Source organism: Oryx dammah, unplaced genomic scaffold (genome assembly GCF_014754425.2).
Source record: "Oryx dammah isolate SB20612 unplaced genomic scaffold, SCBI_Odam_1.1 HiC_scaffold_8, whole genome shotgun sequence".
NCBI lineage: Eukaryota > Metazoa > Chordata > Mammalia > Artiodactyla > Bovidae > Oryx > Oryx dammah.
Genome location: NW_024070192.1, coordinates 32,701,905 through 32,724,614, shown reverse-complemented (window position 1 = coordinate 32,724,614; position 22,710 = coordinate 32,701,905). Strand labels below are relative to the sequence as shown.

Genomic DNA, 22,710 nt, shown 5'->3' with positions numbered 1-22,710 from the left:
ATGCGGTTGGCGTGGTTCAGCTGGATCTCCATTTCATTGAGGTCTCCCTCCATCTTCTTCTTGAGCCTGATGGCATCATTCCTGCTCCTGATCTCAGCATCCAGCATGGTCTGCATGGACTCCACGACTCTAACGTGGTTCCTCTTCAGCTGGTCAATTTCCTCATCCTTTTCAGCAATTTTCCTGTCAATTTCAGACTTGACCTGGTTCAGCTCCAGCTGGATACGCAGGATCTTTCCCTCTTCGTGTTCAAGAGATGCCTTAACAACAGCAAGAGGGTGACGTTAGCAGGGAGTGGACGCATTTGGCAGCTTTTCTGCACACCTTTCCTTCCGCTAATTTTGTGCCATTTAGTCTTCTGTTCAGTGTATGTGGCTAGTCCTAATTCTTTTCTGAATTTGTTTACAATGTACATTTTGACTCATACCTCTGCTTCCTCTAAGGCAGCCTGAATTTCACACTTTTCTTGTTCCACTTGCTTCTTTATTTTCTCCAGTTCATGCATACGTTTCCCTCCTTCTGCGATCTGCTCCGTGAGGTCAGAGATCTCCTCTGTTTGGGTGAAAGACGGGAAGAGACTTGATCAGACAGAAAACACAAGAGAAAGGTACCTCCAAGGCATGAAAACTATTCAAAGTGAAAGGGACTCACGCTGCAAGTTTTTGTTCTCTCGTTTCAAAGTTTCTAGCTGATCCAAGGACTCCTCGTAGGCATTCTTCATCTTAAACAGCTCGGTGCCCAGAGAGCGGGCCTCCTTCTGAGCCGCCTCGAGCTCGGCGTGGGTTTCCTCATACTTCTGTTTCCATTCTGCCAGGATCTGAAACACACACCAAAAGAAGTTACCTGGCTGGAAAGGATAGAGGACAGCGGTGGAGACCAGAGGCTGCTGCAGAATTTACCTTGTCAAAGTTCCTTTGCTTTTTGTCCAGGGCTGCGCAGGCAGCGTTTGTCCTCTCCACGTCAAGCATGAGGTCCTCAACCTCATTCTGGAGCCTCTGCTTGGTCTTCTCAAGGGAGGCACATTTGGCGTTCACAGCTTCCACGTGTTCCTCAGCAGCCTGCAGACGCTGAGCCAGTTTCTTCCTTGAAGATTATGCATGGTTGTAGAGAGAAGGAAACCAAACCGAGAATTATGAACTGTTACCATGCTGAAAAGTGTGGGGAACTTCATATTAAAAATCTCCTTCATTCAAAAAAATATTGATGAGCTCCTTTTATGAACCAGATGCTGAGTACACAGCAGCGAATAGGACAGAAAAGGTCCCTGCCTCATGAAGCTTCCAAACAAGTGAGAGAGATAAGCAATAAGCAAGTCAGAAAATGCATAACAACTTATTGCAGATGTAAAGTGCAGTGAAGGAAGATAAAATGGAGTAAGGGGTGGGCAGCTATTTTTACATATTCAGGGAAGTCCTTTCCGAGGAGTTAATGTTTGAGTCAAGATCTAAAAGAAGTCAGAGAGAGCCAGAGGGAGATCTGGTCGGGGAGATTGTTCCAGACACAACAGGGGCTAACAAATTCCTGAAGCATCAATGAGCTTGGTGTGCTTGACAGCCAGCAATAAGGCTGATTATCTGTGTGCTTGTTATTCTTTGTTTTTCTAACTAGATTTTAGGCTCAGAGGTCGGTGATGGTGTTTGCTTTATTCATGTCCTGTTCTCAGGGGCTGATAATGCCTGGCAGTAGGAGCTAATTAATGAATGTTTGCGAGTTAATCCACTGAATCTTCAACGGTTCCGTTTCTGTGATTTGATGTTCAACATTCTCTGCACATTCTCTCATATCTGAGCACATACTTGGCCTCCTCCAGCTCCTCCGTGCGCTGGATGGCGTCCGTCTCGTACTTGGTCCTCCACTGGGCCACCTCGCTGTTGGCCTTGGACAGCGCCCTCTGCAGCTCGGCCTTGGATTCCTGCTCCTCCTCGTACTGTTCGCGCAGCAGGTCGCAGTCGTGGCGGGCGGACTGCAGGCCGTGGGCCAGGGCGTTCTTGGCCTGCGAAGAGAGTTATATGTTCATTTTACTGAATACTTAGTGTTTAATTCTTAAGCTTCAAAACCCTGTAAAAGTTGGTATAATGGACTCCAATTAGGGTCAGGTTAGGGGGAAATGAGTCTTATCCAGTTACCTTTATCTCCTCTTCAAGTTGCCTCTTTAATTCCTCAATCTGTTGAGTAAATGCTTGTTTGCCCCTTGATAACTGAGACACCAGAGCTTCTTTCTCATCTAGCTGACGTGAAAATTCACCTGATAGGCAAAATGATATGGCACCACTTGTTAAAGCGAAGAAAAGGTTTTGCAAGCCCATATGAGAAATAAGTTGAAAATCTCAACACCCCCTTTTCAGCTGAGCGCTCGGTGGTTGAATTCTCTATTGACATCGTCATGCTTGATGTCAAATTTCTGATTTTTATGGTGAAAATAACCTAAATGAATAAATACAGCTTAACTTCTCTTTGTCTTCTCCATTACTGATTCTTTCAGGGTTACATTATTGGGCAAAACCTGTTAATAACTGTCAAAGAAGGGAGTTAAACTTTTTAATTCCACATTGGCCCTGTTTCATAAGGCTTTTGAGAGACTGGGTTATCCACTGCCCTATGCAGGAATTTGGTTCATTCTGGTTTAGCTAAAAAGCATGATCTAAAATAGAAGCCCTGGACCCATGATGGAAAGACCCTTGACCCCAAGCATCCCCTCCATGCGGCCAAATCCTCAAAGCCTTTGTGGAGCAGAGCTTGGCCCAGTCCTATGGAAGTCTTCACCTCAGCATCGTCCCTAAGTAACCTTGCACGTGGGAGAGTCTGAGCTGTCCGGTGAATCACATGTCCTAAGTTGCTTTTATTAGGCTCTCACATATCAGTTGTTTTAGACCACATCATCTCCACTTTTAGGCCTCATGAAGGAGGAGAGAGTTACCAGATTCAGTCTGCAAGCGTCCCCTCTGGGCCGTCAGGTCATTGATCAGCCGCTGCTGCTCCTCCTCCTTGGATTTCAGCTCACTCACTTGGTCCTCCAGGGTTCGGCACATCTTCTCTAGGTTTCCCTGTGAGAGGAAAAGTGGAAGAAGCAAGTGCAGACATTTTAATAACATTTCCCTACAGCTACTGTTTCTTCTAAAATAGAAAAAATTTATTTTGACATAGAAAATAAATTCTCTTGTATGTAATATATAGGAATTTTTTCTGTATCTTTTGTAATATGATTGCTGTCCTAAGGTGAAGACACACATTGGGAGTTTTAAAAAGCTAATTGTGAAGCTTCGTTTATTATTCCAGGCATTCCTTGTATTATCACTCTTCACAGATATTTTTTTAAAACAAATTTAGTGTTTGGGCAACCCTGTATCCAGTATTTATCAGCACTATTTTTCCAATAGCATTTGCCCACTTCATGTCTCTGTGTCACGTTTTGGTAATTCTCACAATATTCAAGCTTTTCTTCATTATTATATTTGTTTCAGTGATCTGTGATCTTTGATGTTGGCACTGTGACTCATTGATGGTTCAGATGATGGTTAGCATTTTTTTTTTAAAGCAAGAAAGCATTTTTAAATGAAGGGAGGCATGTTTTTTAGGCATAATGCTGTTGCACACTTAATAGACTACAGTATAGTGTAAACATCATTTTTATATGCATTGGGAAACCAGGGAATTTGAGTGACTTGCTTTATTTTGATATTTGCTTCATTGTGGTGGTCTGGAACCAAACCTGCAATATCTCTGAGGTCTGACTGTGATTAAAAAAAATTAAAGATCATGTACTAAAGATTTTGTGAAAAATATAGTGACATATTTTCAAAAAGCATTTATAAATACTTCACTGCCTACTTATGTACAGTGAAATTGCATGTTGGATAGCTGAGAATTTTGGAGACCTGTGTTCCCCAGTTGGAGTGCTAGAGAACACGGACAGCCTGGTTCACTGCAGATGTTGTTGTATGTTAATAGTGTGGTGGGGTTAATATGCTCAGCTACTTTGAATTTTAGTTTCTTCTTATGATTGAGTGGAAATAATTTAAGTACTGGAATCTTTCTTGTTTACCTCCTGGATTACTGCCAAGAACAAATCACCTATGTGTAAAGGCCCTATGCAGACTGTGACATGCACATAACGGGTGATTGCTGTTAATAACAGTTTCTCAGACTCTGCAGTACCTTGGCTTTAGAGATCGTTTCCACATTGCTAGCAAGGTCATCTATCTCCATCTTCATCTCGCTCTTCTCCTTCTCCAGCTTCTGCTTGACCCTCTGCAGGTTGTCAATCTGCTCCCCCAGCTCGGCCACACTGTCCGCGTGCTTCTTGCGAAGAGCGGCCGCCGTGGCCTCGTGCTGCAGGGTGGCCTCCTCCAGGTCCCTGCGCATCTTCTGGAACTCGGCCTCCCGCTTCTTGTTCATCTCAATCTGGGCGGAAGTGGCCCCGCCGGCTTCTTCCAGCCGCTCGCTGATCTCCTCCAGTTCCCGGGAGAGGTCTGAGCGCTGCTTCTCAGCTTTGGCGCGGGAGGCCCGCTCAGCCTCGATCTCCTCCTCCAGCTCCTCGATGCGGGCCTGGAGGTAGGGAGAAGCTTAATGTTAGCTTCTTTATGCTCATAACTGTGGCTCTTTGAGCCAGACTGATAGAAATATGAACTTACTTGCAACTCTTTGATCTTCTTCTGCAGTTGAATGCCAAGTGCTTGTTCATCTTCAATCTTGCTTTGCAAATTGCTGATTTCAAACTCTTTCCTTTTTGAAAAGTAGTAATGGGTAACAGTTGAGTCCATAGTCAATATTGGAAGCAAGTCCATAAACAATTCTTTCATACTTACTTTTTGAGCTTTTCATCAAGTTGTTGTTTTTCATTTTCAATGTCCATTATGGACTCTTGGGCCAACTTGAGATCACCCTCCAGTTTCCTCTTGGCTCTCTCTAGGTCCATGCGAAGTTTCTTTTCTTGCTCCAAGGACCCCTCAAGCTAAATACAAATAATGCTGAGTCAAAAGAATTGCTTAGCTTCCTTTCAAAGAAAATGTTCTTGACAGTCCGAGACTTACGTCATCCACTTGCTGCTCTAGCTTGGTCTTAGCTTTGGTCAGAGTGTTGACTTTGTCCTCTTCTGCCTGCAGGTCATCCAGCGTCTGCTGGTGGGCCTCCTGTAGGGCCTTTTTCTCCTTGGTCAGCTTGGCGATGGTTTCATCCAGACCTGCCATCTCTTCTGTGAGGTTTTTCACCTTAGGAAGTAAAAACACTTTGCATTACATGTTACATTTTGGTGGCTTCTGTTTTTTGCTTGTATTGCCTAGTAATGATAAAAACGTAAACTTTCCTTGTATGTTTCATACCTTATTCTCTGTGGCGTGTTTCTCCTTCTCAACCTTGGCCAGTGTCAGCTCAAGGTCGTCTATGTCTTTCTTCAGTTCCGAACATTCGTCCTCCAGTTTCCTCTTCTTGGCCGTCAGCTCAGCATTGATTTCTTCCTCATCCTCTGCTCTCTCAGTCACCTCCTTGATCTTAGCCTCTAGCTGGATTTTGGTTTTGATCAGCTGGTCACATCTTTCCTCTGCATCAGCCAAGCCTTCAGCTTCCTTGAGTTGAAAGCAAAATCAAAATTCAGAAGTAAGAATGAAGTATTATACAATGATAACAGTATAAATCTCCCCCATTAATTCTTTGGATTAAACTTTTATGAAGCACCTGCCATGTGTGATTGCCAGATACTCCACATTTTGGGTAAAACAAAATGTATCAGGCATTGTTCTATTCATTTAGAAGAATACATTCTATAGTAGGTTAGAAAGCTTAACCCCAACAAGCTATCATTAATTCAGAAAGCCATTAGTGACATAAAAGATCAGAGAAGTTGTTTCAGATATGATTTAATGAATGAAGTGGCATTTGAGTTGGGCTTTGAGAGATGGGTAGGACTTGGTTTTGTAGAAATGAACTTATTGGGGGAAGGATCAGGAGAAGAGAAAGCATTCTAGCAGAAGTTTCCAGATGTAGCCACTACTAGCAAATTATTTCCCTTTGTAGTCTTGGAGGATGATCCTGGTTATGATGCTTTAAATTCTAATTGAGGCATTAAGTAATCAAATTCCTAGCAACCTATGTTTCTACTTAAGAGGGTTGGGGGTGGATGGAAACAAGAGAGAAATTGATAGATACATTCATCAGTGAGCCTCCATATCAGTCTTTGGATACATAAAAGAATAAAATGTGCTGCACATAGACAGGTAGTGAGCATGGTAATGTAGGACAGTATCTAAGTGATTCTCTAGGGACAAGAGAAGAGAATTCAGGATAGCTTTGAAGGGAATGGGGACAGAAAAACATCTCTTTTCCCTTCTGTAATCTAAAGGAAGGAGTTATTACACCACCCCAACTTGACAGAAGAGACCAATCTTAATCAGCAGGAAAAAATATATGATTTTGTGATGAGTAAATTATACCAAACCAATTCAGTTCACTTCAAATGAAAGACAGTCTCATAAATCACATTTCAGAGTTAATGAAAGCAGTTGTAAAAGGATCCGTTCAGGCATAGCAATGAGCAGGCTGGATGGAGGGAGAGAACTGGGGGGAGATAGAGCAAGTTGGGCGCTGGTGCAGCAACCCGAACATTTTATGATGCGGCACTGACTGTGGAGATGGATTGGAAAGAGCAAGTCTCAGTTTTAGAGATCAATAACAAACAATAATTCAGTAAAAACTGATGTAGAATACTGTCCTTTGTCAGCTGTACACACTGTGATTTAAGATTCATAAACTCTAGAAGTTCAAGGAAGTTTCAGAGAAAACAAATCACTTTCTCCATACTGTTCTCCCTTTTTGTATTTGGGCTAGTTTCATGGTAAAATCCCTTTCAAAGACTATCTTCAAAGGAAAAAGTAGTCATTAACGCTGTAGTTTGATGAAACTGTACAGAATAGAAGACAGTGGCCAGTTCTAGCTCATTACCTTGGTTCTGGTTTGGGGGCATTTACTGGGCGATGAAGGAATATGGACTTTATTAACACCATCAGAGCACTTTAACCTTCTCCCGCCAGTGCATGTCTCTGATACCCAGCTCACTGCTACTAGTGACTAGAGTTGTACGCTTGTATCCTGATTAGCAGCAGTACATAGGATGATACCACCGCTTGCATCCTGATTAGCAGCAGTACCTAGGATGATACCACCACTTACAGCCTGAACTTGGAGCTGCAGGTCATTTTTTTCTTTCAATAATGACACCATCTTTTCTTCCAGTTCCTTCCTTTTTGCCTCTGACTTGGCCAGTTCATCCTTGGTTTTCTGGAACTCTTCCTTCATGGTGGCCATCTCCTTCTCCGTCTCTGCACTCTTCAGCAGGGGCTTGATCTTGAAGAACAGTTTCATCCAGGGCCAGTGCTTGACATTCATGAAGGCTCGGATGTTGTACTGGATGCAGAAGATGGACTCCCTGAAATTTAACCAATGCGAATTAGATGCTGTGTGGATGATGGAATGAGATGAAATCTTGGCAATGAGAGTTGGACGTTCTGCCCTCCACCATGTTCCTCACCATGTTCAAAAACACAAACGAAAGAAATTGTATTTGGGGATGGTGGTCAACGACTCAGCAGTCCTTCATTTCTCTTCACTGGTGCTTCTCAAACTTTGGTGTACATAAGAATCAGCTAAGACCTCGTTAAAATACTGATTCCTGGGCTATTTCCCTAGAGATTCAGATTCAGCAGATATGGATGGGGCCAAAAATGTGCATTTTTAACAAGTTTGTAAGAGATGCTGATGATACAGGTCCAAGGACCACCCTTTGAGAAGTACTGCTCTGCTTCAGTGCTTTGCAAACTTTCCTGTGCGAACACCACTGAGAGCAGTGAAGGGGGATAGGGACCCCTGCCAGGTGTGAGGCACAGGATAAAGAGGCTCATTAAAAACTCAGTTTCTTGGAAAAATCTCTGGTTTTATATTTTAATGTTGTATGATTTTTGCATTCTATTCTTTAATATCATCATGTTTGTTTTAATATAAATTATTTTTTAAAATTGCCTTCATATATGGGCAATTGCCCAAATATATACACAAATATATAGGGGGGTTATGATCAAACTTATTTTTAATGAAATAGAATATAGTAGAAAATATTAGCAGAACTACAGGTGATAGAAAATCTGTTTCATGTAAATTATGTATTTACACACATAGGTATGCATGCAAGTATCAGTGTAAAATACATTTCTCCCTGTGGATCCTATTCATATGTGTCCTACAGTTTGAGACATCGGACCTGTAGTCTTAGAGCTCTGTCACTGCATCAGATTAGATCACTAAAAAGAGAGATACCTTGGTGAAATTGTATTAACTTATTGAAAAAGTTCTTTCAGCTATTTTGCCCTTAATATTTTAAATCATAATAATTCAATAATATGAGTGATCAGACAAAGAAGTTGTTTCTGCAATTTATGTAAAACTGCTGTTGAAAATAAACGTGTGCTCTGCAGTTCAATATCTTATTTAATTACCTACCCAGTAAATTCATATTAGAACCAAGTGCTGGGGCAACATTTTGCCTCTGCTTGCTCAATGGTATATTTTCTTGTTAGATGAGACTTACACATCTCTCTCTCTCTCTTTTTCATTATGCTTCTCTCTTTTAAATTTTTTTACTTTTTCTTTTTTACCCAAGCATTCAGTTTATTCCATGGTGATTGCTACCTTAAGTACTTTGGTATATGTGTATCTCCAGCTCAGCATCAGACTCTTATTCAATCCCTCTTACTCTGGTGGACTTATGATATCTGAGTCTTAATTGTAAGCCACCTCAAATGTGTTTCTGAAGAAGGAAAGTATGACTAAATAAGCAATATGTTTGTATACCTCCTCTCCACCATCCTCTGGTACTCCACTCTTGCCAAGAACCCTCTGCACCTGGCCTGGGTTCGGGTAATCAGCTGGGCCAGCTTTTCATCTCGCATCTCTTCTAGGAGCCCCAGAAGACCAGCTTTGAAAAAGACCTGTGTATGGCCAGAGTTGCAGATCAGAAACTTTACACAGACTCCAAAGGGACAGACATAGTGCCAGGTGGGCCTTAGAGATTATTACCTTGGTGTGACCAAATTTATACTGGGTGTGGTCAATGTCAATGGATGCAAGGAGCTTCTCAGAAGCCTTCTTGCTGTCGATGTATTGTCCTTCAGGGATCGCACTTGCATTTAATACCTTGTATCTGATAAAGTAAATATAGTTTTCTAAACCTTGGTTTATTGATGCGACTAGAAGTAGCTAACAACACTAAATGATTGATTTTAAAAAGTCAGAGCTTTAAAACAATTATTTTCTTCACATGAAGGACATTGTATACATAGATGGCCAACCTTTCTGCGCAGTTGCAACTTTCCATTCTGCTTCATCAGACCCTGTTCTCAGGAAAGGGTTCTATAATCTGGTTCACATTAATGTGTAGATGACCAATAAATGCATTTGCTATTGGTAGTGCTTAATCTCTACTGTGGCTGTGGAAGGATTAAATGAAATAACCCAAATATATTAAGCACTCAGAAATGATGTTCCCTAAAGTTATAGTAGACATCTGTGAGCTAAGCTGGGAGCATGGTAAATCCAGTGAAAAGTCCACAGAGTACCCACCATGTGGTGTATCTTTATTTTAAAGGTGCTTTGAAGCTTATAACTTTTTACACTTTTTGTGGCAAGTTAAAAATAACAAGTAGAGGCATGTTTTTTTACTAAATTGCTTTGCTTGCACTAAGTATAGGTATACTGAATTCCAGGATACCGCATGATTAGGAGAGGCTGACCTCTGTTTGAAGTCCGCATACAGGATCCTGCTGGGGAAGCCCTTCCTGCAGATGCGGATGCCCTCCAGCACCCCGTTACACCTCAGCTGGTGCAGGACCAGCTCGTGCTCCATGGCCCCTACAAATACATGTTCATGTCATTGCAGAGTTTTGTAAAGGGAGGTATGGCAGTCATGCTTTGTTCTTCATCTCTGGAACGTCTTACCAGGGGTTTTCGTTTCATTGGGGATGATGCACCGCACAAAGTGAGGATGGGTACTCCTGAGGTTGGTCATCAGTTTGTTCAGATTTTCCTGTAAAATCAGGAAACCCTGTTATCTGAGTTTTAGACATGCTTATGAAACCTTGGCAATGTCTATAAAATCAGTGTCCATGACTGAGTTGAATGACCCTTGTGGACCGTTTTCAGTTAAGGTAGCACCTTGGTAAGCTTCTCCTGAGAGGCAGTTTCCTCCTTAGTACCTCTTGTTCCACTCGAGTTGGCAGGAGTTACACATATAAAGCAGTCTTGACAGCTGAATCTTTTCAGTAGCCAAGCACTATTGTCCTCTCAGTCCTGGCCCCTGGCCACCCATAAGCCTTCACAAAGCCATAGGCTTCCCATCCTAGACTCACCCTTTCTTCTGCTAAACTCTATGGTTCTCCAGTAAGGAAACATGCCTGCAATGCATTTGGTCTACTTCTCATAAATATCGCTTCCCCTTTCCAACTCTGTCAGCTTTGGGGGCATAAAGATTATCTGTAAGAGGAACCTACCAGTTACAATTGAGAATTGACTAGATTAAGAGCAAGGATACCATATTAGGTTCCTTAAAGACTAGCTGTCAGATTTTCATTAGAGCTACTGAGGACTTGGTCTTTTTGAGTATGTACCATTGCTTATTTCCACAACTCAATTAGATTATGACTAGCAGAGCATTATGTTTTATAACATATAAAATATTTTTTACTATTTGGCTTAGCATAAAAGATGACCTAATAATTTCCAAGTAATTTAAAGCTCTTCTCTCCAAAACTCGATTAACAGAAATCATTAGCTAAGGTCAATCCCTAAATGACTTGTGCTTTTAAAAACAAATTCGCAAAGTAGCAAGACAGTGTCAAAACCAATTTCTTCCTTACCCTGAAAAGTGCAGACACCGTCTGGAAAGAAGAGCCCTTCTTCTTACCACCTTTCTTAGTTCCACTCCCCTCTGTAGCAAAAGATCGGAAAAAATGTTATTCAGATATAATTTTAAATTGACAGGGCTATATGTTGCCCATTTGTTGATTTTTGTGTTCATATGGAACATTTTTTTCAATGCAGTTGGCCTCTCTGTTTGAGCCTGAATGAATCTTATATATCAGTTAAGTTCATATCCATTTTCCAGTGATACTCAATAAGCAGCAGATATGGAGGAAGAAGCAGGAGAGAATGATAGAAGCCAAGCCTTTTCACTGCTTAAGATGTGGAAAGTTCCTTTCTAGCTCTTGGCAGCAGGGCCTTCACCAGTGCTGGAGTGAATGTCATGATGCAGCCTGCTTCCTCAGAACTTGGAGGCACAATGGATTTGGCCATAACACTTCAGCCTGGGCTGGGACACCACTAGCTTCCGTCTAACACCATGCTTTGTAATATCAGGAAAAAACATTGGGATTTTTTTGAGCATTACCTGAGTCAGCAGTTGGAGTCCCAGAGAAAAGGAGAGCTAGAGTTTTCATTGAAGACTTCTGGTACAGCCCAACCACGGTATCATTCAGGGGGTCCTTGTTCTTCTCCAGCCAGCCAGTAATGTTGTAGTCCACGACACCCGCATAGTGGATCAGGGCGAAGTGGGCCTCAGCTTTGCCCTTGACCACCTTGGGCTTCTGGAAGTTGGCAGACTTGCCCAGGTGCTGGTCATACAGCTTGTTCTTGAAGGACATGTCCGTGGCCTTGGGGAACATGCACTCCTCTTCCAGGATGGAGAAGATGCCCATAGGCTGGAAGCAGCCCGCGACACAACGTTACAACTCTATGTAAGCATTTTTCTCTGTCTATAGGCTTAAACAAGATGTATGAATAATTTAGTCATCACAAAACATAGTTTCTGAAACTTGAAACAGACCTTCTCGATGAGCTCGATGCAGGCAGCCAGGTCCATCCCAAAGTCGATGAACGTCCACTCGATGCCTTCTCTTTTGTACTCCTCCTGCTCCAGCACGAACATGTGGTGGTTGAAAAACTGTTGCAGTTTCTCGTTGGTGAAGTTGATGCACAGCTGCTCAAAGCTGTTGAACTAAATAAACAGATGGGTTTACTTTTCTCAGCATAGTGGAGGTTTTAAAATATAGGACTTTTTAGTTTAAAAATGTATATCGAATAGCCTTTAGATTATAGATACCAAAATCCTTGGGGACCTATGAAATCTACGGTTTCTCTGCTGTCATTTTATCCAAAATCTTAAATCATTAGTAATTCTTTTTTCTTGTACTTGCTTAAATTGACTCAGGTGTTTTTCTGAGTTCCTGCTTAATCATTCTGCACTTATTTCCTTTATCTTTGGCATTTTCTATTCACTCACTTAGCAGCTAATTTGCAACCTATTAGAAGCTGACTGGAAGGTTCTCTCTGTTGTGTGGAAGCAATCATAGTCAACATTGCCAGGGAGCAATAATCACCACCTTTATATTTTAATGTGAGATGAAAAAAAAAATCAAGTATTTAATATCATATACAATATGTTAACACACACTCATAGTTTTTTGGAAAAGAAAAGCCAAAATGTTGACATTAAGTAGATAAATATAGTGGAATCCCTGGTAGCTCTGCTGGTAAAGAATCTGCCTACAGTGTGGGAGCCCTGGGTTCGATCTCTGCTTAGGAAAATCCCCCGGAGAAGGGAAAGGCTACCCACTCCACTATTCTGGACTGGAGAATTCCATGGACTATAGTCCATGAGGTCTCAAAGAGTCACACACGACTGAGTGACTTTCACATATAGTGGAATCAGTGTGAAATTCTTTTGATTTTCAATGATTTCTGCCATGCCTAAGTGTTGTGTTTATAATTAGAAGATGATAAGCTTCTTTAAAATTATAAGGAAGAAAAAATGTATTTTATAATCAAACATGAGTTTTTATCCCATATCACACTGAGAAATTAAGAGTTCCTTGCATTGAATTTATTAATGCTGTCTCTAAATTACTGACCCTTTCTCAGCTCTTATCATCTACCTATATGTTTCTGAATGGTTTGAGAGCATATTATACATTGCACAGATTTATTTAGATGTTTTTATATTAACTTCACTTTGCATTGTGGGGTTTTAGACTTCTCATTACACCAACCTAATTCCTGACTCCCTTTAGATCAAGTAGTGAGTTAAAGCATCCTCATTAAGTGGATTATTTCTCATAGTAGTGGAATTGCCACTACAATAAATAATTAGTAGCTGCCCAGTCACTCTCTTTTAAATTTTAGCATATCTTTTTGACAGTGGTAATAAAAGGTTGTAATGTTCACAAATTTCTTCTTACTAAGTATCCATTGCTTTATTGTAAAAATCCCTTATGAACTGATTACCAACTCACATCAAAGATCTCAAAGCCAGCGATGTCCAAGACCCCGATGAAGTACTGCCTGGGCTGCTTGGTGTCCAGCTGCTGGTTGATGCGGGTGACCATCCACAGGAACATCTTCTCGTAGACGGCTTTGGCCAGAGCACCCACTGCATTGGTTACCTTGAAAGAGAAAGGAGTATTTCTTGAGGTTAATAGAGGACTGTAAAATGCCTGCATCCCTCGTGGTGAATTTGAATTATGTACCTACCTGCTCTACAGTCTGGCCTTTGGTGACATACTCATTGCCAACTTTGACCCTGGGGTAGCAAAGAGCTTTGAGTAGGTCAGCAGAGTTCAGACTCTGGAGGTAGGCAGCCTTGTCAGCCACTGAAAGGAAGAAAGGATAGAATGATGTTATTGCCCAAAGCAGTCCACTTCCTTAAAAAAAAAAAAAAAAAAAGCTACAAGCATTTTGTGCAATGTTTTAAGAATATCTTTTGAGTATTCTTACCTTCTCCCCCCCCCCCCGCCCCCGCCGCCAACTAAGTTCAAGACCTTGATTATGGGTAGTGTTCCCTAAAGAACTTAGAAATTGTAGCAACATGTGTCTAATACCCATGCCACATATATCTTATCTAGGTATACTTTCAGATGCAATTCTTGGAAATGAATTTGTCTTCTCAGGAGAGCTCAAGGGTAGCAAGTTAAGAACATGATTTTCAAGCAGACGTGCAGTCAGGCGGGTGACTGAGTTGGTACCTTCGGTGCCATCTGGCTCTGCTTGCTCCTCACGCTGCTTTTGCTTGAATTTCAGGTTCCCATAATGCATCACAGCCCCCGTGAGCTTGTAGATGGAGACCTTCTCTTCATTAGTAAAGCCCAAAATATCAATAGCACTCTGCCAATACAACCAGTAGAATAACTGTCAAGTTAGGATCCACATGTTTACTATCAATATTTCACATTTGGATTCCTGATTATTTTGGTCAAACTGAGGAAACTACCAGTACTGATGCAGAGCAAGGAACTCCTTAGATTCGGTATCTAGGGAGCTGGTCAGTCAGAGGCCAGCACAGAGCATGGGAATCACAGGTGCATACCTTCTGAAGATGCCAAAAGTAAATTTAAAATAGAGAACACGGATAGTTATTTAACTTGTTGTTTTGAGAGGTGGAATAGATTCTTGTAAGACAACATAAAGTCATCCAAATGATTGTTTCTAAATTCTTAGAGTAAGTGGAAATATAGAACGAGAGAATAATGACTCTGCATTTAACTTATTTTCTGGATTCAAAGGAAAATTGTTTAACTTGAATCAAATTGCCTGTTTCAAAATGACTGATAGACAAGAAAAGGAAAAATAAGCAATCATAGCAGGGCACTAAAGGGGTAGGGGGAATCATTCAATAAAAGAGCACTTATTAACTGTTACGAGCTTCCCAGGTGGCTCAGAGATAGAAAATCCAGCTGCCAGTGCAGAACCCATGGGTTTTATCGCTGGTTTGGGAAGATCCCCTGGAGGAGGAAATGGCAACCTGCTCCAGTATTCTTGCCAGGATAATCCCATGGAGAGAGGAAGCTGGCAGGCTACAGTCTGTGGGGTCGCAAAGGTGTTGAAACAACAACAACTGAGCACACACACGGATTTTAAAAAATGGTTTCGGGAAATTCAGAAAGGATAGATCATTAAGACTTAAGGGAAAGTTTCTTTTGAAGTTTCTTTTGTGATTTCTACTAGAAACTGATGTTTATCTAGAGGGACCATCACTCCGTCCAAAATAATCATTCTAACTTTCTTGTGTTTTACTTACATCTGTGGCTATCAGTTCTTCCTGATCATCAATACTGGCCACACTGATCTCCCCTTGACTGACGAATGGGTAGTCATATGGGTTGGTGGTAATCAGAAGCATCTCTAAGTAAGTGGAAGAAAGCAAAAGTAAGCAGAAATATCCTCTTTATTAAAATGAGAGATTACAAGACAAATTCTAAGGCACTAGAATGGAAAAAGCCATGATATATTATTGCTCAGTAAAAAAAGGTAGATGACGGAAGAGCATGTAACTCGGATTCTAGTTATTGTATGTATGTATATATTTAAAGATATATGTACAGAAAATGACTAGAATTATATTCATCCAAGTGTTCATAGTGGTTATTTCATAGCGATAAGATTTGGAGGTGTTTTCAGTTTTCTTTTTGAATTTTTATGAAGAGCACACATAAATTTTTATCAAACTTATAAAGCGATTTTCAAAATAAAGATAATGTATACAGTTAACAAAATTCCCTCATGGAATACCAAGTTGACCAGGCATCGATAGGTGTAGGTGAGATAAATTTTGTAAAGAAATGATAACATTTCTTACCAATTAGTTCTGGTTTCCTGTTTGATGTGATCTGGTAAAAAATATGATAGCTCCTTTCAGCCTTAAGCTGGAAAGTAACTCTAGACTTCTCTAACAGATCTGAAAAGAAGATTAGTAACAAACAAGAAAAATTCATATGAAATGCCAATTTTATTTCTGTTCAGTGTTGTAGGTCATAAGAAATAGAAATGATGGTAAAGACTATCCAGGCACTTACATGTTTCAATATCAGCAGAGGCCAGTTTTCCTGTAGTGCCAAAGTGAATTCTAATGAATTTACCCTTGAAAGAAAAGTTAATATTACTACTTTGTTACTGAATCATACCAAATATTTAAGAAACTCAAAACACTAACATCGGCACTAAATGCTAAAGTTTTAATAGTAAATCAATTCAGACACTACTGGTATCAGGTTTAAAAAAAGATGTATCTCCTATTTTATAGATAAAATAATTTTAATTTAAAAATCTGTGAATAATTGTAGGTAATGGAAGATAAGAACTCAGATATAGGGTCACATTTCTTTTTAGACAAGGCTTGGATCCATGTTATTACGTGCTTAGAAGAAAAGGAAAGAACCATGGTATAATGGGAATGAAAAAGACTCAGAGAATGTATTCACAAACATCCCATAAATCTTGACCAGTGAGTAGTGTCCATGGTAATGTCCAAGAGACTTACAAAGCGAGAGGAGTTGTCATTCCTCACGGTCTTGGCATTGCCAAAGGCCTCCAGCAGGGGATTGGCACTGATGATCTGATCCTCCAGAGTCCCCTGCAGAGAAACACAAGAGCAGTGCTCACATGTAGGGCCTCTTGAGCACCCTTTCTGTCATGATTCTGACATGTCCATCAGACCCACCTGCATTTTGCCTGAAGTTGGTTCCTCCTTCTTCTTCTCCCCAGTGACTGCAATTGTTGCAAAGTACTGGATGACACGCTTCGTGTTCACAGTCTTTCCTGCCCCGGATTCTCCGCTGTCAAATAAAAACCAAGTCAGTAGAGGTCCCAAAGCCAGCAGCTATGGCAGTCGTGAAAACAAAGCATCAAATCTACTTACGTGATCAGGATTGACTGATTCTCACGGTCTATAAAAGAGAAATTATAGGCAGTCAATACCATTTTAAAATATGTTTGTAAATGGTAAATTAATAAGATGGTATGAACCTAGTATTTCTCAGTAATCCTGAGGGCTTGGTGGTCCCCAGGCCCAGCACCTTTCCCAGCTCCCCTCTCTCCTGCTCCCTGAGGCTCCCCCCATCGCATCAGCTTACAGACCACCGCTGAAACAGAACACTGCAAGGAAGCGGCAGACTTTCTCTTTTTATACTCCACACTAAGTGCACACCAAGTGGGCTTGGGTTTTCAGGTGGATTTAGATGACAAGTTAGTAGCATGTTTATTGTAAGTACAAGAAGTAATGGGAAAAAAAAAAAGGCATTAGAGATATTTTGAATGTGGGAGACGGAGTCAGTATAGTAAAGGTGGTAGCTTTGGAAGTAATCATGGCCTTAGTCGCATTTTCAGGGAAAACTAAAGGCTCGTTTGGATGTTCTGCTCTCTCTGAAGAGGAAATCTCTCAGTCCTTTCCCCAAGGTGCTGTTGTGCCTTAGAATGGTCTAGCTGAGACAGCATTCCAGGAAGAAGATTCATAGTATGACCACTTTAATTCCAGATACACCTTCTAATCTGGAGTATGTTTTGGTTGGTTCTGGGCAAAGGGCAATGGCATTAGGGGACCACCTCAGAGTGTATTGAGATGAATAGAGTCTCTTTCTCCTGTGGTTAGTCTCTCTCTGCTAGAGTCTCATCTCCTAAAAAGATACACATGGCAAACATCCCACTCACCAGTCAGCATGAACTGATAGGCGTTGTCAGAGATGGAGAAGATGTGGGGCGGGGCCTCCTGGCGCTTTTTGCCTCGGTAGGCTGTCACCACCTCTGCATTGTACACCGGCAGCCACTTGTAGGGGTTGACGGTGACGCAGAAGAGGCCTGAGTAGGTCTGTGCAAGTGAATAAGAAAGAATAACTAACCAGACACCTTTCCTGTTATTTGCGCAGCTCAGTTATTTAATGAATTTTAACAGAAAAGAACACTCTAAGTAAGTGGTCTACACCTCTTCAAGGCATCAGCATGGAAACTAGTTGAAAGGTTCAACAAGATAACAAAATCTTGAGGGTGAGGAATACAGTTTAGATTCTTATTCCTCTTGGGATTTGTCACAGTGATTTTTCACATAGTAGGAGCTCCAAAATTGTGGGTTTTTTTTTAAAAAAATAATGTTTAATACATTCTTACTGTAATTTAGAAAATAGGAGTATATTTCTTTTAAGATAGTTCAAATTCATGAAAATGAATTTATGATCTATGAAAATGAATTTACAGTACTTAGGTACTAAGTAGTCAACGGTATGAAATAATTAGGTGAACTATGGAAAATCTTCTTAAGATAGTATGATCCAGACATTTAGAAAGGCAAACATGAAGGTACGCAGCAATACTGGGGAAATATTTGTAAACTACTCCTGAATTGTGAAACAGAACAGAGAATGATGGGAATACATTACAATTACAACAGCAGGATTTCCAATATTTTTGACATCTGGTCTAGGATAACTGCCAACCAAACAGAATAGATTCTGACACTAATCACAGGTACACTTGTATAAGTGTAGTCCAGCTGAATAGCAGCAGTGACTACACCATTCAGAAATGATGAGAATTCTCTGATGGTCCCATGGTTAGGTCTTTGAACTCCCAATGCAGGAGGCATGAGTTCAATCCCTGGTTGGGGAACTAAGGTCCTGTAAGCTGTGTGGTGGGGCCAAAGCAGCAACCACAAAACCTTACAGAAATGTCAACCTAACGTAGTAAATTCAATTAGTATTACTGAGTTTGTGTTAAGGGAAAAGTTTCTGCAAGGCCCTAAGAATGAAATATAAATGTTATTTTTCTTTGAACATATGATACTGTTCTTTGAGGAACTCCCAGTCTGTGTAGGAGATGGACATGTAAATGATTCATTCTGAAAACACATTGTCAGCATTGTTGCAGGGCAGAAACACCAGGACACAACGTTGAACTCTGCCTGGGGAAGTTGGCAAAATTTCATCAAGGAAGTGCTCCACGCAGAAGGGACCAGAACACAGAGATACAAATTGCTGTTATTTTGGAGGATTGAAAATTGGTCTTTAAAAACATTCCTATAAAGTGTTGAAACATAAGTTTATATTTTTCCTCTGGATGATTCTGCCGCAGGAATGGGGATGAGAGGAGACGCAGGCATGTAGTTGAGATGTAAACAGTAGCTGCTACCATGTTTGTTCAGGGGTCTGTGGCAAACCCAGTCCATGTGGACAGTGGCTTTGCCTGGCTTTGGATGGGAAGACGAAGGATTATGTGCCAGCTGTTGGGCTGGGCCTTACAGTAGCAATCATGACCCTCTTAATTAGTTACACTACTAGTGAGAGTGCAGTGGATCACTATCTGTGACCCATTTGTAGGACATTGAGCTGACAGGGTCCAGTGATCAAAACCACGTGGGGTTTGGGGAGCACTCACGTAGATCATCCAGGCTGCATAACGCTCTTTGAGGTTGTACAGCACAGCGGGCTCGTGCAGGTGGGTCATCATGGCCATGTCCTCAATCTTGTCGAATTTGGGAGGATTCATGGGGAAGATTTGATCCTCTTTCACTGTCAGAGTCTGGCAAACAGGAATGATAACTGTTTATGTCAACCAAGCGGCCAAACAAAATCATCAGGAGCATGTGGTCAGCTCCTGGACTACTCACCGCTCCTCCTTCGGTCTTCACCGTCACTTTCCCACCTTCTCTGCTCTGGATAGTCCCTTTGACAAAAGATTCCTTGGGCTCGGCCACAAAGACAGATGTCTTGGCATCAAAAGGCTTATTCTGGGCTTCAATGCGCTCCTTTTCGGACTTTCGGAGGTAAGGAGCAGCCTCCCCAAAGACTGCCATTTCTTGGTCTGAACTCATGGCTGCTGAACTCAGAGGTCCTAAAGGCGATGAAGCATTTCTTAGTAGAGATTCTGAACTGTCATCTATACACATAAATCTCTACCTTGATGATATTTCATGGGCCCAGTTGGAAGTTTCACCAGGCAGAGGCACTGTTCTCTATGCTGTAGTTACTGAAGCAAACATAATAACGAGATATCACAAGGACTCAAAGGCATCTGGGGTCACTGTGTACCCAGCAGTGGACTCGGGGCTACCTTCTTTCATCCTTCAAGACTGATGTTCTAATAAGAGAGCTGAGGGGTAGCCTCACAAGCTGCTAAGGAGCTTGTGCCCTTGGGTTGCCCTTGATCTGTGCCTCAGCATCTCCATCTTTAGGGATCACAATATTGCCTTTTGTAATCCACAGCCCATGAGACAGAATGAAGACAGTTTGAGAAAAAAGTTAAAATTTGAGTAAGAAAGCAATTTGAACAAGTTCAGGCTATGACTAAGATGGAAAATGTCATTTATTATAGTGTAAGAGAATTCCATTTCTTGCCATATAATATGAGAACTTTATTTCCTCCTTTAGGTGTTCAGCTGGAAGTGCCCATGTTCAGTGGATTTGGCAGGAGGTCAGATTATAATTTTGTTTATCTTTTTTTTTTTTTTTTGAGTTAGGTGCTTAGTAGAATTTCTCTAGCATAATTTCTTTGCATATTAAATCCAGTTAATCAGCTTAACCCACTTAAACTAATTGAGGATAAAAGCCACAAAAAACATTATCCTCATTCTTCTGCACTGAAGGCTCACTTTCCTGTTCCACATATCCTTCCGAAGGACACAGGCTCAGGCTGCTCCACTGAGTGTTGTCTGAGGATCACCGGCGGCATCAGTAGAATGAAAGGCTTGGCAGATGATGCTACTTCAGTCATTACGTGATCGAGTTACTTGAAACTCATTTTAATCATCTACCCACCAGTCTCTCTCTTTAGAAATGCAGTGTGTAGTAGTGGGCAGACTTATACCTTCATTATTTATGTAACAAAAATTTCAGTGTTCTGGTTTCCTATAACACTTAGCATTGGTAACTTTTTAAAACTCTTCACAGAAGGAAAAGCAGCCCGCTTTCCTAGGTTCTTCTTTTCTTACTTGTTAGATATTACGCTTGCTAAATGAATTCTAAAAGCAGGACACATTTTTACAAATTTGAGATGTTTAACCAGAGAATCTTAGTGCAGATGTTTTTTCCCCCTATGGAAACAATATTCTTTTCACAACCTTTTCCTTGCTAAAATGTCATCCCACCAATGCCAAGAGTCCTAAGACTATGTGCATTGTTCTAAAAAGCAAGTCCTCCGTCCCCTTCTCCCTCTCCTGCATCTTTCCTGAAATACAGTTGTTAGGTATTTACTGAGACAAGCACTTTCTCAAAGGTTGCCAAGTGACACACATCCATCCCAGAGGCTCTTGCCTTCTCCAGGGACTGGTTAGTCCGAATCTTACCTTGTTAGCAAGTGAGAAGATGCAGCCTGGAAGTGAGACGGTTCTATAAAAGAAAAAGGAAAAGCACTTGATTAATTAACCAAAAATAAAACAAAGCAAACCAAAAAACCCCATTCGCTACATCACTGGCTGTTGTTAACAGAGGGCAACTAAAGTCATGGATGTAAAACGTGCAGAAGGAGCAGTACCACAGGCAGCAGCTGCAGCCGACACGGGGTGGTGCGGCTGGCGTCCTTCTTGAGAGTCTGGTCCTTGTTCCCACTTACCTTGGAGCTTTTTAAAGCAGGACGAGTCAGCCTCATTCCAAGGGCTCTTTTATACGGATAGCTATGGAAACAATGCAGCTGCCTCTTCTTTCTTAAGTCAAAAGGAATTGTTTGGCAAAAAAGTCTTGGCAATCTTGTGTCCCCGCATAATTCTCATTCATGTTAAGAATGGTTGGATATAATTAGAAATATTTTTCTTATTGAGTATGTGAATAAATCTCTTATGGATAATTTGAGAAGATGATCTGAAAGGAAGGTTCAGGCTGGTGGATAAAGGCAGTGGCCAGGCAGCCAGAATACCTGGCTTCTCTCTTAAATTCCTCCTGGCCTTGCTGGGCATGCCTTTCGGGCTTGTTGCATCACTTTTCATATTTGACAGATTAAATGGTAGAAATAAAATACAAATATTTATTTTAATTTTGCGAGGGTTAATTTTCACCTGTTGATCCTTTCCTTCCAGCCCTGTAAAATTAAGCTCCATGTCCTCAACGATTTAAAAAGAAAGTCCTCTTTTCCAGTCTTCTTGTTTGGGGTACACCCTTCCTCTCTCGCTGCTTTGCTTTGGCCCAAGCTGGTCCTTACGTAGCACACTGTTTGCTGTCCACCTACTCACTTGACCTGCCTGCAGATAAAGAGAAAAGCTGAATATTTCAAAGGGCTTTTCAGGCGCACACCCCAGTGTTTTTCATGTCAACACACTGGGAAAAAAATAACGTTTGGGTATTGGGCTAGAAAAACGTGGGTGTGATTTGGTGATATATTAATATATACAGGCCATGGTGAGAACATGTCTTTATATGTCTTTATGTGATATAAATAGAATAAATATTCACGGCATTAAGGAATATATTAAACACTGAATGTGTCTAAAACTTCCAAATAATTTTGAAAAATCCTTTAAGGAGAAATTTCAGCTTGATGCCATGAATCAAACTTGTTTCTATCTGACTTTGTACTTGAAGCCATGACATGTTTCCTCATCAAAAATAGTAAACGAGAGCATGGAGTATGTGCATTCCTGATAATTACCATTGTAACTTTGTGCATGAAGGCTAAGCTGACATAAAACTGTGTGTGTGTGTGTGTGTGTGTGCACACATATATATGTATATTTTTTAACAACTGTTGAAATTGTAAAAATTTGTAGCTCTTTTTCCTTGATTGACAAATACAATGCTGAAATTTGAAGGATAATGAGAATAAATTTTGAATTCACTTGAACTCTTTTTCATGTCAAGTATTTCAAAAGGTGATGAAGCCCTAATCTTCACGTGTTAGAGGACTCATCCTGTAGTGGGATGGTCATCACTG

At 41.0% G+C, this 22,710-nt stretch overlaps 1 protein-coding gene across 1 annotated transcript in view; it reads right to left on the bottom strand.

Moving 5' to 3' along the window:
- LOC120866638 (myosin-1-like) overlaps positions 1-21,382 on the bottom strand; it is a 52,968-nt gene extending 31,586 nt beyond the window's left edge. Inside the window, exons 1-5 of the mRNA XM_040244436.1 lie at positions 21,322-21,382; positions 21,134-21,176; positions 19,460-19,683; positions 19,228-19,371; positions 17,512-17,668 (exon numbers count right to left, since the gene is read on the bottom strand). Coding sequence (XP_040100370.1) covers positions 17,512-17,668; positions 19,228-19,371; positions 19,460-19,663 — 505 coding nt within the window. The 5' untranslated portion in view covers positions 19,664-19,683; positions 21,134-21,176; positions 21,322-21,382. The remainder of the gene's footprint in view (positions 1-17,511; positions 17,669-19,227; positions 19,372-19,459; positions 19,684-21,133; positions 21,177-21,321) is intronic.
- Between the last annotated feature and the right edge of the window lie 1,328 nt (positions 21,383-22,710).